This window comes from Sardina pilchardus, chromosome 5, assembly GCF_963854185.1.
Source record: "Sardina pilchardus chromosome 5, fSarPil1.1, whole genome shotgun sequence".
Lineage (NCBI taxonomy): Eukaryota > Metazoa > Chordata > Actinopteri > Clupeiformes > Clupeidae > Sardina > Sardina pilchardus.
The window spans coordinates 14,554,579-14,572,115 of NC_084998.1; the positions used below are offsets into that span (position 1 = coordinate 14,554,579).

The 17,537-nt window shown below is 42.7% G+C and overlaps 1 protein-coding gene across 1 annotated transcript; it reads left to right on the forward strand.

Annotated features, from left to right (window-relative positions):
* The first annotated feature begins 795 nt into the window (after window positions 1-795).
* On the forward strand, window positions 796-14,114 carry si:dkey-250d21.1 (uncharacterized). The gene is made up of 11 exons (XM_062536592.1): window positions 796-1,281; window positions 1,775-1,895; window positions 2,859-2,957; window positions 3,442-3,478; window positions 3,600-5,428; window positions 5,525-5,552; window positions 5,684-7,449; window positions 7,567-7,615; window positions 8,857-10,658; window positions 11,309-11,345; window positions 11,463-14,114. Exons 1-11 carry the CDS (start codon window positions 1,181-1,183, stop codon window positions 12,995-12,997), a joined length of 7,404 nt encoding a protein of 2,467 aa, XP_062392576.1. The 5' UTR covers window positions 796-1,180; the 3' UTR covers window positions 12,998-14,114.
* Window positions 14,115-17,537: the final 3,423 nt, after the last annotated feature.

Here is a 17,537-nt window from a genome sequence, read left to right on the forward strand (position 1 = left end):
GGCCTAGCCTAATTAATCTAATTTAACACAGAATAGGCTAACCCACCTACACACAGGGAGACATTGTGTTATGGATGCAGAAGAAGGAAAACAGTATGATTTTAGGCTAATCCCCAACACTTCAGAAATAGAAATGAGTTGTGTATCAATAGCCTACTATTATAATGTAATGCAAGCCAAAACATATCTGTTATGATATGCTTCGATAAAATCACAGTGCAATGCAAAATAAATCTCTTCATTCACAAACCTCTGTGCTGGTCATCCTTTTTAAAATGCAAAGAGGTGGCCATTGGATTGGATTTATCCACTATTGGTTCTATCCACATAGCCTATCCTAGCCTAGATTGTAGAAACTGCATAGCCTAGGCTACGTTTATCAAACTGAAACAAAAACTGAAGCTAAAAACACAATAGCCTACACACATAGGATCATCACTTGTCATACACGTGCGTGCTAGGAGCCTTGCAAATAGGCCAAATTCTGTGCCATGCCAGGTCGATACACCATGGTAGCCTAGGCCTAGCCTGTATAATATCACGGTGACTATCAGCAGCCATGAAAGAACACACGTGCTTATTAAACTGTTGTGTAGGTAGATCACTAGTCAACACTTATAGGATCCATTCCAAGTCGAATCGCGTCCCCTAGTGTAGACTACAAGTAGGCCAAATCCTTGAATGCAAACACCAAGGGGGAGTAGCCAATACAATTTAGGACACGTGATTCCAAAAACCATTTTTCAAGTGCCTCGTGGTCAAGGAAGGTTTTCATTCAAACGTAGATGGTAGTTTTGATCAGATCGCTGTTAATACAGACAACATATGCATTTTCGTAATTAATTATTTGCTGTATGATGAGCTTTATAGTACAGTTAAATATCGATTATTAGTCGTACCACTGCAGATAGGCCAGAACACTGTCATTCAGACGAAGCGTTTCTACTTCCGCTACGCATTGGAGTTCTTCCTGGTTGCAGTCGCTTGAACAAGCCAAACTAGACAGACCTTAGGAAAAAATCAAGTTTTGCTTAATGAAGTCCTAAACTCTTAAAGTATTGGGGAAGTGATTGTTGTCGCGCCGTTGAGCACGTAGGATTACAGAGGAGACGATCGGCCGCGTCAGCTATGTGTGATCTTGTGCGATGCAAAAATTCATTCTGAACCATTGAGTGAGTGCATGCAGTCCAAAATGCCCGACTGCTGTGCCGCAGCGAATTGTAACCAGAAATCAGATCAGTCCGATATTGCTTTCTTTAGTTTCCCTCTGGATCCAGAAAGGTAAGATTTGTTTGACGTATGCCTGATTTTTGCAATAGCGATTTGTTGGAATACTTTCCCCCTATAACCAGCTTTTGTAAAGTTGTTCTCCAAGTCGCACTTTTAGTAGCATGTTAGCTGTTTGCTAGCGTTCCTCATACACTTTAAAGGAATATAACGCCGGTTGGTTCATAAGTGGAAGTCTTGCAAGTTGTTTGCATAATCATGGTTTCTTCTCTAATAGTTTAGATGGCTCTTAATCTATATAAATATGCATTGTGTGTTCTATGCAAATGTACATTTTTCAAAATCCTTTCATTTTGTAACCATCCCAGTAGGCTAGCTAAAATCAGTCCTCCCCCTCCCCCCCTCCCCCGGCGGTCCACGGTGCACCTAATTCTAGTTTATCAGGGCCTTGGCCCTCTGTTAGTTCTGAGGTAGGCTAGAAGTACATTCTGTTGTTTTACTGCATTAACAATATCATTGTTTTCTTCTCTTATTTTTTGCCATTCAGATGTAAACAATGGCTGAATAATTGTCAGAGACCAGATCTTGGGACCAAAACCCCTGAGCAGTTGCACCAGAGTTACAAGCTCTGTGCAAAACACTTTGATGGTTCCCTGTTGTGTCAGGAGGTATGTACCTATCTATGCTAATGTTGATGATAGTTTATTTGTATCTGCAGAGGAATATTGACCAGGAGTTGAGCCAATCAATTTCACATTTGTTTTATTGTTAAAATGATCTTACACATATTTAATTATTTGTTCCCTTTGGTGAATTATTTTCATCATAGTTTGAGTTTCCCCTCCTCCTATTTTTTTTGTAGGTCATCCGTAGTCATTCCACATCATTATTTAATCTAAAGCCTACCTTACACTGACCAGATTTGGGAAAGATTCTTGAAAGATTGTAGTCTTTTAATTTATGCCCCTCATTCAAGCTTTACTCAAAAGACTACAATCTTTCAAGAATATTCCCCAAATCTTGTCTGTGTAAGCTATAGGCTTTAGAAATATAGCTATCAGCATTTACAACCTTTTAAAGTACTGTTGTGGAAAATCTAGCTGCCTCAATTATCGGATACTTAATATTTACGTTCAGTTGCCGAACACCTGGTAATCTAACATGTTTTGTGGTGTAGGCTACATGCAAAACATATGATGCTCTTGGACTCATGCAACAGGATTTGTTTTGTAGTTTGAAGTAACACTGCATGCACATCTGAAAGATAGGCTTTGGTTTTACTAAATGCTATCTTCAGGTGCTCAATAGACTCCTGTTGTAACTCATATATTTGAGTGACATATTATACATATTTATTTGAGTCACCCTTTCATTTACTTATGATAAGTTCTGTGTGACCACTAGGTGTTGGGTTAAGGAGCCCAGTTTGCCTAACTGACCACATATTTTTCTGTTTTGGTCAAATCTGTTTGCACTTATTGCATCTGTTTGCCCTGCAATGACCGAAGCATTACCAAGAAGAGCAAAAGTAGGCTTTCAGCATCTTGAATGTTTGTGTTGCTACCCTGTAGCATGGTTTGAGAATATGGTTTATTTTGGTATTTAAAGGACAAAATGTATATGTCTTTCAGGGTAATGCAGAGGTTTTGAAGGATGGAGCTGTTCCTACTATATTTGATAAATTTAAACCTGAACCGCAGACCTACAGAAGGAAACGTCCAGGAGAACCGGTGAGTGCATGCTGTGGTAAAGAGGGACACCTAAAGAACGTATCCTGTGCTTAACTTTATCTTCATCTTCATACATAAGAGTAAAATTGATCAGATAATGGTTAATATGTCTGTGTAATATGTCATTAACGATAGAAAAAACAATCTTATCATTGTTTTAAGACGTAATATCTTTTTTAGTATGTGTGAAGGAAGTCTTTTACTCAAATATAAGGCTTCGATGGCTATTCTAAATTTCTGCATGAACGCTTAGATCTGAAAATTAGCTTGCTAATGTTGACAAATGTTACATTGTTTATCCCACTGGAGTGTAGATTGTAGCATTGGAAACTCACCTAGATGACTCATCAGATTTAGATTTGAATTTGGAGCAGTCTGCCATATCAGTGCAGTATGGTTTAAAATGTCTTGTTTGTGGATCACTTCATATTCATTCTAAAATATGCATTCACACACTTGTACTTGTTGTAATGTCTTTTCACAGATTGCTGGAGAGCCTGATGCTGTGAAGAAATCTAAAGGTTTGTATTTATTCTACCTGTTGTTGTATATGTTGTATATTGTATGCATGGATGTATGAGTAGATGTACCATGCTGCTGAAATGTTAAATGTGAACAATAGCATTCATTCCTTTCCCACAGATGGTGACCTAGAGGAGCTGAACGTGGAGATCGACAGGGAGGCTGGGGAGAACAGTGCTGATTGTGAACCGTTGCAGGATGACATGGGTGCAAGGGATGATCCCCACTCAAAGAGCAAAGAAATCCTCAAGCTCTACTTCAAGGAGACGCTGGCTCTGACTGGCTTCAGCCTTGGGAACAACACCTCCCTCAGTGTAGCTGGTTCACTGAGTGGCCAGGGCAGCCAGCTGCAAACCAATCGCCTGTGCGATGAAAAAGTCGACAAGAAAGAGGTGATGAAGTTCGGCGAGGACCTCATACGAGAGGAGATTCGGACCAGCCTGCGGCACGCCCGCTTCTTCTCGATCCTCCTACAGGACATGATCCGTATCGAAGGGAAAGAGCAAATCCCTATATTTGTCCGCACAGTCACTGACATCGGCTTCCCTCAGAAGCACCTCTTAGGGTTTTTGCCGTGCGACGTGGACTGCGAGAGTCTGTTCTACATGCTTCTGTCGGAGATCCGAAACAAGTGGGGCCTGAGGATGGAGCACTGTCGCGGGCTCACGTACCTCACCACAGGTGCAATTTGTCAGAAGATGAAGGAGCTATCCAGCAGGATATTGAGAGACTTCCCACAAGTCGTCCTGGCTCCGAGTGACCCATATGCCTTTAACATGTGGCTGATCCGATCTATGCCCATGCTCTCAATCCAGAATGTGATGAGCGCTGTCGAGGAAGTGGCAGCTCTTCTGCGAGAGATACCTCTTCTGTGGACTGAACTAGAGCTGAAGATCTTTTCAACCTACAGCCACATGAAAGGTGAAGTGGATCGGATCAAAGACTCTTGTCAGGGGCGCTGGGAATATGGCATCAATGCTTTCCAGACCATGCTGGATATCCTAGAGCCATTCCTGTCTTGCTTGTCAGGAACAAGCATGAAAGTCGAACTGGAATCCAGACCAGACACCGCCGAGCAGCTGGCGAAGCTGACTCTGGTGCTGAGAAATTTCAACTTCATCATAACACTGGTGGTGCTGAAGAACACCCTTTGTTGTGTCAGCATCCTCAACCCAAGTCTCAGGGGAACAATCAGCATCAGCAGCACGTTACAGTACACCATCTCCAATGCCTTGAAGCTACTCAACAAGTACTTGCAGGAGATCGCCATACACCACAGGAAGTGGTTTTCTGATGCAGTGGGCCGGGCCAAGAAGTTAGGTGTAACAGTCACTCTGCCAGAGGACGCAACAGAGAATTCCCAAAATGCTGCTGAGTCCCAGGCCTCCCTTGAGGATTACTACAGGGAGTCGCTGTGCAGGAAGGTTTTGCACTACCTTGTTGATGAGGTCAAAAGGGTCTTTAGCACAGAGATGGTTCGAATCTTGCGCTGGTTGTCACTGGTGCCATCCTACATGGCAGATCATAACTTTAGCATCCGCAGAGATAAAGTGGCTGATGCAAACTTGAACAACTTGTCGCGGCCAGACACCTTCTATGATGAACTGGGATGCTGGGAGGTGAAATGGAGACATGCCAGCAAGCGAAGGATCCTGCCAACCACGGTGTTCGCGACGCTGAAAATACCTGATATCGGGTTCTACCCAAATGTTCAGAGCCTGCTGAGAGTTCTGGGTACGATCCCATGTGTGAACGCAGAAGCTGATGTTTACGGGCAGTATGACATGGTACTGGACCGTTACCACACTTACATGAGGGAAACCCCGGCGGATCAGAGACTGTGCAATGCAGCATTTGTCTATGTTAATCAAGATGTGCATATGAACATGGAAGCTATGGTGGAGTCCTATGTCGAAAAACACCCAGACATGTTGCAGTTGTTGGAGATGGTAAATAATTTAAAGATGTTATTATTATTCAAAGCTGTTACAGTCAATGATATTCAGTTCAGTGGCCTTAATTTTATCATTGTGCTTGTGTTTCAGGATGAAGTAATGGAGACTGAACCTTCAGGTAGATACACCTTTGATATTTTCTGTGAAAGTGATGTGCCCTTGCTATATGTTTTGTAAGTTGTTTTTGTTGTTGACATTTATGTGTTCTTAGCCTTGCTCTATTCTAACAACAGCCAATTCCTTTTTTAGCACCTGAGAATGATGGCAATGGTGATGGAGAAGAAACACAAATGGTGTTGTCAACAGTAGACATGGAAAGACCTAAACAGACAGATTGTTCCGAGACCAACAAGGAAGCTCTCAAATCAGCCTTACAGTCAGCAGTGACCGCAGCCTTCAGTAGCCACAACAAGAAGTGCAAGGGGTCCACTGAAGAGTCGGAGTCTGGGACGGAGTATGTGTCCAAGTCCGAGATGAAAGAAGTCCTCCGGGTGTGTGAGGACGCAGTTCGGGAGGGAATTCTGTCCGAAGTAGGCAACTCCTTCTTCTCCCTCTTCATCGACCGCATCGTCCGAATGGGAGAGGTGGACTACCTGCCCCTCTTCCTCAGGTTTGTCGACAGTTTCGACGTCATGCGTCTCGAGCTGCTGGGCTTTGTGGAGACTGATCTGGACTGTGAGGCCATGTCCCAGCGGCTATTTGATCTGGTCACTAGTGAGTGGCGGCTGGACCTGAAGTACTGTAGAGGGCAGGCATACTTAGGTTCAGGTGAGGTCTCGTACAAACTCAAAGCCTTTGCCTGCAAAGTTCAGGAAAAGCACCCACTTGCAATATGCTCCTACAGCTCCTGCTATTCCTTCAACACGTGGTGGTCAAGGGCAATTCCTGTTTCCTCAATTACTAGGGCACTTGATGTACTAGAAGAGGTCATGTTGTTTTTTGGCAGTACCCCTGCATTAGAGAAGCAGCTGGACCAGGTCATAGGTATCGGCCTGAGGGAGAGCTTTGAGAAGATCCACGAGCTTCAAGGCAAATTTTGCTCTGTTTGGATGGAAAAGCATGATTGCTACGAGGTCTTTGTGCAGATGCTGGAGCCATTGGTGGAGTGTCTTGAGAAGATCCACCTCAACAAACCTCAACGCTGGAAGGCAGCAGAGTCAAGCAAAGCTGGTTTTCTGCTTCGACTCCTTCAGGACTTTGATTTCATCTTGCCCATGGTTGCTCTCAAGAATGCTTCCTCCTTCACCAGAGAGCTAAGCGCAGGGTTGCAAAAAGACCACTTCAGCGCTGCCTCACAGCTTTGTCAGATTAGCGGCATTGTGGCTACCCTAAACAGGGTGAAAACTAACATCAAAGTTTTCCACCAGAATTGGTTTGAGGAGGCCTGTGCCCTTGCACAGAGTCTGAAAGTGCAGATTAAATTACCTGATAGTGCAGTTGCATCAAGGGACGGAATGGTCAAGCCTGCAACATATTACAAAGAAATGCTCAGTATGCCCCTGGTTGACAACCTCATCAGTGCTGTAAAGGACCATTTCTCAGATGACCACAAGGAGGCATTGAACTTCCTGTCACTTGTCCCGTGCTCAGTAACTGTGAGCTATATGTTTGAGATCCTCAAGTCAAAGCCACCTCTTTATGTCAATGACCTGCCTGACCCAGACAACTTTTCCACTGAGCTTAGCTGTTGGAGGGTGAAGTGGAAGACCAAAATGGTGGCAGTCACCATCCCAGATACCATATTTCAAACACTAAGGCTACCTGTCATGCAGTATTTTGCCAACATTGCTACACTTCTGAGGATCATGTGTGTCTTACCGAGCACGGCTTTGGAGTTCTGTGGTGAGACAACTTGCCACAGTAAGTACCAGGAGTATCTGAAAAATACTGTCAGTGCAGACAGGACTCCATGTTTAGCCATGTTGCAGGTTGGGACCAACTTCAGCAGGGATCTGGAAAGGATGGTTGCACAGTGCTTGAAGATCACACCCAAGACCTTAGAGGGCATTTGTCTTGTAAGTTTAATAGTAACCCTTCAGTTTATTTTCTTTGCTCATAATTCCAGTGTCTGATGTCATAAAAAAAAAATATGCCTGTGGATCCTTGTACTAAAATGTTATCTCCATCCATAGGATCAAGAATCAAAAAATATCATGAAGAATTCTGAGATCAATGCTGCAGGTAAGACTATGATTCCTAAAAGTGAGTTAATGAAGTAATGAAATGCACTTGGCTAAGTTGTGATGTTAGCTTTTCTGATGGGTTATGGTTTATAAACTGCACTGGTAAATTGCAGACTTAATTTGTCTTGCATGCACTGGACTTCATCAATGCTCGCTGGCTACTGTTATACATCATTTAAATGTGGACAATGTAGTAATATAGGTGATTTTGAGAGGTATCGTCAAACAGGGTGGACCAGCATAGAAAATTGATGACGGTCCTCCGAAGTCCTCATTGTGACATAGTCGTAGGGGGTGGGGCTTGGGATTGGTCAAATGGTCATGCTATCTCATATTCTGGAATATCTGCTGTAAAAATTTAATCATACCCATAAATTACCCCATACATTTTAGGACCACAGAATATTTTTTAAATAAATCAATCTACAAGTAAATGGTAGTTTTTTGCTCACATTTAATACATGTATCATTATGCACATTACCCTCCAGAATTATTGGCACCTTTAAGTTGACTTAAAAACAGGTATAAGAATGCAAAAAGATGTCTGTTTTTGTCTCATTGCATGCATTGAGAATAGCAAGATGGCTGAAATGCTCCTCATAAAAAAAAGGCTCATTTTGCAATGACTGTCTAGTCATCTTTTTCAGCGTGAAACCACGCAAAAATGGGTATAACAAATAATATTTTAGTGATTTATTGTAATCTCTCCTAATGATAAAAATGAGGAAAAATTCGACATTGAAGGGAAGCAATTTTATTTTGACAATTTTTGCCACCCTTAGGAAATCTTGCATAAAAAATGTAACAAACATTTTACTATTTATATTACATTTATTTTAGTTAATCAGTGTCTGAACTTTCAGAAGTTGTTCATGACTTACTTTATTTTCATACCTTATTGAAAAAGTGACACAGAGGCTAAATCTCCTAGTCATTTTGTGAATACACTAAATTGAAATAAAACCAAAGCATGTTGAGATTTGTAAGCCAGGAATGACCTTTTAAAAACTCGCTACTTCATTAAAATGCCTGTTTACAGTTAAACAAATAATTAAAAAGGTTCTAATGTACTAAAAACATGGGTACACTAAATCGCCAAAAGATTATTATTTTATTTTTTACACCTGTTTTTAGTCAACTTTACCCAAGGTGCCAATAATTCTGGAGGGTACTATATGCGCCTTGGAAATGAATGGAATTGTCCAATAATAATAATAATGTCATTGCGTTTGTTTCAGAGTACAACACGGAGGATGGAGAGGAGTTTGAATCTCGCCTTGCCACAAATGTAAAGGATGAGCAGGGGCAGCAGGCAATTGATACAAATGGGCACTCAGGAGACAATCGGATGAGCGCAAGGAGACTGTTTCACCAGGCAGCACGTCTGGCCAGGAAGGGCGCATTCCTTTCAAGCCTGCCAAGGGATGATCAGGACGCGCTGACTGAGGAGCTAAGTTTGTGCCACTGGTCACAGGCAGATGATGAAGGCTCCATCATAACAGACCAGGAGTTCCTTGAAGGCATTGTCAAGGCTATCCGTGAGGCTATCCTTGAAGAAGTACATGAGTCCCCTTTCTTCTCGGTCATCATTGATAAAGTGGTCACAGTTGCTCTGAAGAGGTACTTGCCCGTGTTTGTGAGGTATGTTAGTGTCTACACACCAAAGGTAGAGCTGTTGGGTTTCCTTCCCTTGAGTGACAACTGTCAGGGAGATTCTCAGGCCAAGACCCTGTCACAGACACTCACTGATGACTGGGGATTGCAAATGAGCAGCTGCCGTGGCCAAGCATACATGCGATCAGGGCCAGAGTGTCAAAGCCTCAGGAAATTGTCGTTGGACTTTCTGGAGAGTTACCCTCTCGCTGTGGTCACACCCAGTGAATCGTGTGGTATGGCTCATTGGCTGGCAGGAAGTCTTCAGTGTGACCACATATCATCCCTCCTTGGCATTGTTGAAGACCTGCTGCAATTTTTTTCCCAGTCGCAGACACTGGAGAACAAGCTTGCCGAGACAGTTGATGGGCTGTTGAACACCCCTCGCGAGGCATTTGATGAGAGCCCCGAAACCTGCTGCTCCAGGTGGAGGAAGAGGGAGGACTTCTTTGACGCCCTTGTGGACACGTTGGAGGGGATTCTGAGCTGTTTGGATTCAGTCAATGCGAACAGCGAGGGCATTTGGAGCAGCAGCATGGCTCTCCACGCTGGCATCCTTTCCTCCGGCATTCGAGGGACAGAGTTTGTGGTTACGTTGGTGATTCTCAAGAACGCTTGCTCCCCGCTGAAGAACTGTAGCACAGTATTCCGCTGCGGAAACCCTGCTGACATCATGTGCGAGCTGGAGAAGATCCCACTCATCATGGAGTCCCTCAGCAATATGCTTGCAAATGTCGACGCTGTGCACTCTGGTTGGTTTGAACAAGCCTTACAGCTCATCACAAAGGTTTCTGGCTTGGTCGTTTTTCCCGAGATGGCAGGTCTGGCCCAGTCACCTGAGATTCACTACAGAGAGACCATCACCTTCCCTGTGCTAACGGGTCTGATTGAGGAAATGAAGTACAACTTCTCAGACGACCACCTGAAGGCCCTGAAAGTGCTCTCTCTGCTTCCCACTTGTGGCCCACCGCCGGTGGTGCCAGAATCGCCCGATCAGCTCCATGTCATCTTCCAAGACGAGCTTCCGGAACCGGACACGGCTGAACAAGATTTCAACACCTGGGCGACTGCATGGAGGGAGAAACACCAAGAGTTCTCCCCACCAGCTTCCATCTCGGAGACACTTGTCCACACCGAGTCCAGGAATAACCCCAACGTGACCACACTGCTGAAGCGGGTGGCCGTCCTGCCGAGTGTCAGCATGGAGTGTGACCTGATGAAGAGCTCCCTGAACTCCCTTAAAGGGCTGCTCAAGAACACGGTCTGTCGGGGCAGCCGGACCGACACAGTGATGCTGCTCAGTCATCGGCCTGTGTTTCACCTGCTGGAGGAAATCATTGACAAGTGCATTGATGGTGAACCCGAGAGTCAGTCATATCTTACAAAGGTAAAAGACTCTCAGCAGACACATAGACCTCTTAGCTCATATATGCAAATATTACTTTTTTTTAGGTTATTCATTTTGCTGTCAGCAGTTTTTGTACCTGAAATGTGGTCAGCACCAAGGTAGTTGGTGTCCAGTTTGTTATTCCTTGACATTGTATAGCAACTTTGTGCCAACAAGTAATAATGCTCAATGTTTGCCTACCCTATTTAGCTGTATGCAGACCATGACAAAGTACCAATCTCGCTTACAACTTTCATGTCAAAAAAGATCAGATCATATACAGTGACGTGAATTCATAATGACATAAATCATAAATGACAATTAGATGTAGTTGTAGGCTTGTGTATGGACTACATTTGCATTATGCTTTATTTCATTTTTGTAGTTGGTACAAAGCCCCGCTCATTTTTAACTGCCCTAGCAAGCAGAACTGTACACCAAGCTTCGGATACATATGCGATGAGAGTAATTGTTCTGGTGAAAACTGAACACAATCCTAGAAATAGCACTTTAAATCAGTAAATTGATCATCAGCTTCATTAATACACTGATGTTGGCCCTCATCATACAAATCTTTAGCATCAGTAATATGTTTACATTGAATTCATTTTAATCACCATTTCATGTACTCATTGTTGTTTTATCCAAAGGTGAAGCAGAGAATTGACAGTTTTAAACTGAAAAGTGGTAAGTCATATTGTATTACATATTGTATACATTTTCAAATGGCCATATTGTACAATACTTATTACTTTTTCAAAGTATACATACATGTTTTACTTACTGCATCCTCTTTCCTCACAGAACTGACTCTGGAAACCAACGGTTCTTGTAAACAAGAGGTGGACATTGATGGATTCCAAGTGAAGGTGAAAGATGAACATCCTGTCATTAAGATGGAAGACTCTGAGAATAGTGTGAAACTGCTCTTCTCCTTCTACAGCCCCTCTGTCCGAGAGGAAATCCTCAAAGAACTTTGGGATTCTCAGTTCTTCACGGTCATCATTGAACAAGATGTGGACATTGATTCTGAGCCGCATGTCCCTGTCTGCATCAGGTATTTGGACAAACAGGTCACTCAGTGCGAAGAGACTCTAGCCTTCATTCCAGTCAGCACCGACGTCAAAGCTTTTGTAGATTCCCTGGAGGCAGTCCTGTCAGAAAAGTGGGGGCTAAACATGGCATTCTGCCGGGGTCTCTCCCTGCTCTGCACTGGTAGCGTGGGGGAGCAGATGAAGTTGGCACTGACCTTATTTTCCCAGAGGTACTCTCAGGTGATCTGCACCCTCAGCTCTGCCGTTTCCCTCAATGTGTGGTTGGCACGAAGCTCTCCTGTGGCCATCATGGGCACCCGGGGGCACCTGTCGGAGGAGCTGCTGCAGTGGTTCACTGCGGACGTCCAGCGTCAGGCCAGGCTAGAAGACACCATCGTGTCGCTGTTTGCGCCAGACGAGGCCAAAGGCAACGAGCTTCGGGATAAGCTGAACTGCAAACACTGGGAGCGCAGTCACAACACGCTGGATTTTATGGTGGACATCTTGGAGGCAGTCACCCTCTGTCTCGGAGAGATGAGACACGGGACGAGCGGTCAGGAGAGGAGAGACGTGCTGCGTTTTTATGACACGGTCCAAGATTTTAAGTTCATATTCACAGTGGTGGCCTTGAAGAACATCTTGAGCATCACCAAAAACGTAAGTCAAGGTCTGCAAGGAAAGCCTTTGGACATGTTGCACGCTGTAAACAACTTCCCTGTACTGTCTGTCATGCTTGATGAAGTGAAGACAAACTTGTACTCTTGCCATCAGACGTGGTTCACAGAGGCAGTGACATTAGCCTCAAAGCTACAGATTCACTTGCTTCACCCAGCACTGCTGGACTCTTTGAGTGGGCATTACAGAGAGACCGTAAGTCGAGCGGCTGTCGAGAAGGTCATCACTGAAATTGGCGAGCTCTTTCCAGATCACGTCACGGACGCCATGCGCTGCCTGCAGGTTGTGCCTTATGTCCTGTCCAAATCTGAGGACAACAGTGTAGACGTCGACTTGGTCAATATGTTCAGTGAGGACCTCCCTGACCTGGCCTCGTTCTCTGACGAGGCGCAGAAGTGGAAAGCCAAGTGGACGGACTCGATGGGGGCTCACTTGTACTTGCCCAGCACTGTGCTGGACACCCTGAAGGTGTCAGACATCAGCTCCTTCAGCAACGTGGAGATGCTCCTTCGGATCCTAGTGGTCTTGCCGTTCTCAAGGAGAGAGAGCACATTCAGGCAGGGGAGGAGAGCCCTGCAGGAGTTCATACAGCAGCCTCAGAGAAAGCTGTCCGAGCTTCACCCGTTGTAAAGGAAAGGGTCGGCTCATCCGACCCCACGGCTATGCTGTGACTACATTCATTTTTTGTACTGCTGAGTTTGAAATCTATAGCCACTGTACCCCCTGTAATTGTAGATCTAAAATGCAGTAGATATGTTTTCTAAAAAAAAAAAAAAAAAAAGTGATTCAAAAGAGTATAATGTAATTTTTTTCCCCTCTTGTTGGGTTTGTCAGTCTTTTCTGGCTCTTTCTATTTCAGTTTTTTGTCGATGCTGTCAATTTGAAATTTCCATCTATCTTAAGCGGACTGCCTATTGGGACCAACGTCTTGCCAAAAAGAAAGAATAATATTAATAATAAGTTTCCCTCTGAGGACCGTAAACGCTTGTGTGCCTTCATATAAAATCCTACCCCTAGCTCATGAACGCAGAGGGGTGGGGTATCTGGAATGACGGACTGTTCCATCAGGCTTCATTGCGAGAAGTTTCGTAGTGTCTTGAGGAACTTTAAAGAACTTTTGTTGCATCATTTCCTGATTGAAATCTTACTGAAGTCATTACACTCTCATACATCACTGTCAGACTGCAAAGTCATTTCACAAAGCTGTATGAAGGTCTCCCTTGGCACAAATATGAAAAGTTTAGTATAATTTCGATATTTGTTTATTTTTGTTCTGTTTTGTTTATTGTTTTGTTTTTTAGATCAGAGTTTTATTGCAAGATGTTGATCTTTATCATCACACTTTGATGGATGCTGGAAGTCAAAATAAAAGCTAAAAACAATGTTTGGATGAACGTGCAACAGTTAAGGAAGATGGGGAGTGGCACCATGAAAACGACTCTTTCAAAATGATTAAGGCTATTAACTAAAGAACAATATTAATGACTGTGCCAAATCATTCGATAGATATAAGCACATAAGCGAAAATCAGCAGCTAGGTTATGAATGAAGTGATTGATATAGCGGCGCTGTCTTATGTGGTTTGATATACGCATGCATTGTTTTATGCTTTTATTTTATGTTTTTAATCATTGTTTTGGCTCACGGCATCCATCACACTAGGCCCCTCTCAAAAACAAAAAAACACATTCACATATATACACACACATATATATATATTTGTCAAAATAAAATTATTCAAACCATGCTTATGTCCTTTTTTTCTGTGCTTTATTTGTACTGGTAGATTTTCTCACACCACAAAGAATTTTGTCATGAAGTTGAAATTACACAAGGTGGTGCTATTCCCTCTCAGAAACTTCTGGGTCTGCTTAGTACAGGTCCCAATTGCTGATGCGAGTGTTGTTATAGGCTATTTAATGTTATCATGATTCAAATTCAAATTACTGTATCCAATGTAAAATATACTCATCTGAAAAATGGCAAATTGATCAGCCACATCAAGTAACCATTATTAAGGCTGTAAAGTTTTTTTCCTCAGGAAAATTGATTTTAAGTGTTTATTTGTAGAAGATCCCTCTATTCTTGAAAATGTGAAATAAGTTTGAAACGGCATGTAGTTAATATTTCTTTTTTTCATCCAAGAAGTCTTGATGCCAAGCTGAAGCTGATTATCTCAACCCTGCAAATAGCTTAACAAATAAATAATTGAATTAAATAGCATCACCGCAAAACTGGAAAATTTCTGAGCCCAAGAGATTCCATATCTGCTTCTGGCTGTCAAATTGGATGTCCAGTATAGATCTTAATAACATGAAATTGATAAGGAAATTCAGAAAATGGATCTTAATAACATGAAATTGATAAGGCAAAGACATTTTTTAAATAGTCAGTGTTCGTGCTTCCAATAGAATTTTTGGCTAATGTTAGACCTTAAGCACAATGGATTATAACAATTATTATACAATGGAAAATTATAAGGCTATAATAATTAGGTTTCTTCATGTATAACGCAATGCAATTTGCTACTTGAATTAATTCAAATGTTATAATTGTAGAGTTTATGTCAGTTTAAAGTAATCAGTAAAATTGAAAGAAAATCATTCTCAACTCTCACATATAGTCTTAACTCTTTTTTTTCAAGAGCTTCATCCCTTTCCAAGAAAAAAAATAGTCTGTTAGTGGAGATTTCACCTTAGTTGGTGGAATTCCTTAAACATGAGCCTGCTGTATTTTAAAAGGCTTTGGAGTGTCTCCTTATCGTCTTGCTGAAAGGCTCCCTCAGTGAGCCGCGTTTCTCTTTGTCTCGTGATGTGGAGCATCCTCGACCCACAGATCTGTGATTTCACCTTCTTCAGACGGCCACGGCTTTGTCCCTGCGAGCTGAAACACACCGAGGCATTCGCTTTCCCTCGCACAAGGGCTCGATTGTTGCGACCCAGCTTGGTGTGAAAGGAGCATCAGCGTGTCTTGTCTGTGTTGTACTGTGGTCATCCCCTGAGCAAACGGATCCTGCCCAAGGCCTGTTTGCAGACGGGATTAATGCAGAAGACTAACGCTTTCTGCTGAGGCTGACTCCAGCAGTTAAGAATCCAGTCTACCACAGTACCCACACGGCTCAAAAGCCCTCTTCCATCCCGGTCAGTCCCACTCTTTCATCTTTAAATTCCTCTGTTGATTTCTTATTATCACACTAAGATAGACTGAATATTTTTTGTATTTGGGATATTTTTTTTTTTGTTTACATTGATAGACAAACACTTATCAAAAACACTTATCAAAAACTTAACATGACATTATATGAAGTGCCCTTAGATACTCTGGGTACTTAAGTATTGAATGACAAATACTATGTAATTTTTACTTCAGTGTATTTTGTTACAGGATATACCGTGAACACTGTAATAAGAAAACGCAATTACTAGAACCAAAAAATATATATATATGCTCATGAATGAATGGATGGCCTCTCCAGATGAGGGCCATTTTTCAGCTGCCTGATGTGACCCCGCCCAGGGGTGAGTATGTGCCCCCATTTTTACCCCTGGTGCCATCTTACAACGCTGGCAATGGCAAGAATTGCCCAAATTGAACTTTCGCACTAGTTTCCTGCTGGAAGCCAAGGTCCAGGCCCAGTATAAGACCTGTGGCACCCCGTAATCGTGTCCATACACAGGGAGGGTTTAACTAGCCTCTGGAGGCAGAGGCAGAAGGCTTAAGTGGATTTTGTTTCAAGGTTTCCTCTCAGGGAAGAAACGGAGGCCCTCTCCAGAGTTCAGAACCACCAACAAATAGAGCATTTGGTTTTAGTTATTGCTATGTGAAGTTGCGCTGGTTACACCTGGAAATCTAAGCCTTATTTAATGTGTCAAATTGAAATTTTGCCATCCATCAGCTTGTTGTAGAGGAGTCCTGAATACAATCCTGATTTAACTTTAGATCAAGTAAAAGGTTCTCATGCCTAGTTAGACCTTCTTATCTACAGATTAGATTAAGATATAGATTCACTTGTAAGACTACCACAGATTCTTGAAATGCCTCTTTTGGCCCTCTCCATCCTCGATCAACAGCATGAAAACTCTGTGACTGATCGCCATTGTGACCTACGGGAGTGCATGTGCTTATTGTCTGTGCTCAGGGAGAGCAAGTGGGATTACCTTGTGATTTGAGGTGATTAGGTTACTGCTTTGGCAACCCATTTTCACCGTGGCTCATCTGGATTTGGGTCTCTCTCTCTCTCTCTCTCTCTCTCTCTCTCTCTCTCTCTCTCTCTCTCTCTGTGTCAGCTTCTAGCATCAAATCTCATTCCACCCCCCCCCTCTGATTCCAGAAGTATATTGATATGAAACAGATGTACACTGACGACAATTGATCTATTGTTCAATTCATTGCCCCCTCCTCTTTTATAAACCAATATAGCACAGATATAAGATATCAATGACATGGTTGTCTTTCTGTGTTGCTTGTGGTCTAGTTTAACTCACACCTAAAGCACAGACAAGCAAGGGCTATGGCCTTTGTCATAGCTTTATGCTCTTTCCCTCGCCGTTGTTCGTTCAGTATTTCCACAAACATATTACACATTCTGGGATTTTAAAAACAGACTGACTACAACCACCAAATAACAGCAGTTTGTACACGCTAATTAAATATAATCAGTTGAGACAGTGGTTTGTTATTATCTTGTACTCATTTGGTTTGGAAACGAATCTTCAATTTTTCTTGTTTTTCATCTCCAACCAATTTGATCATTCTCATGCAAAGAAATCAAGCACAGATGTAACTGCGCACAAATAAGTCTTCCTGTGTTTCTTTCTCATGTGTGTTATGGAGAAAGAGTGAGACAAAATAAGCCATGAATAGGCAATAACAACGTGTGACTGGAGCCTACATGCCAAAAATACGTTCTCTAGTTGCGCATTATAGGTTGAAGTTTCATGCTAGCATATCAGCAATCTAATGGGTCTGGTCCTCCCATGCTTTAAATAAGCAATTTCTCTGAACTCTCTACTTCTCTTTGTAGCAACCTGTCACGCAAACGTGTCTGAAATAGAATAAGTCAAAAGGATACCTTCTGTAATGGCAGTGCCATATAGTGGGACGCACCCATTGAAGACCACATGAAATGTTTTCAAAAGTACCTTCCATCTGGTACATTAAAGGGCCAAGG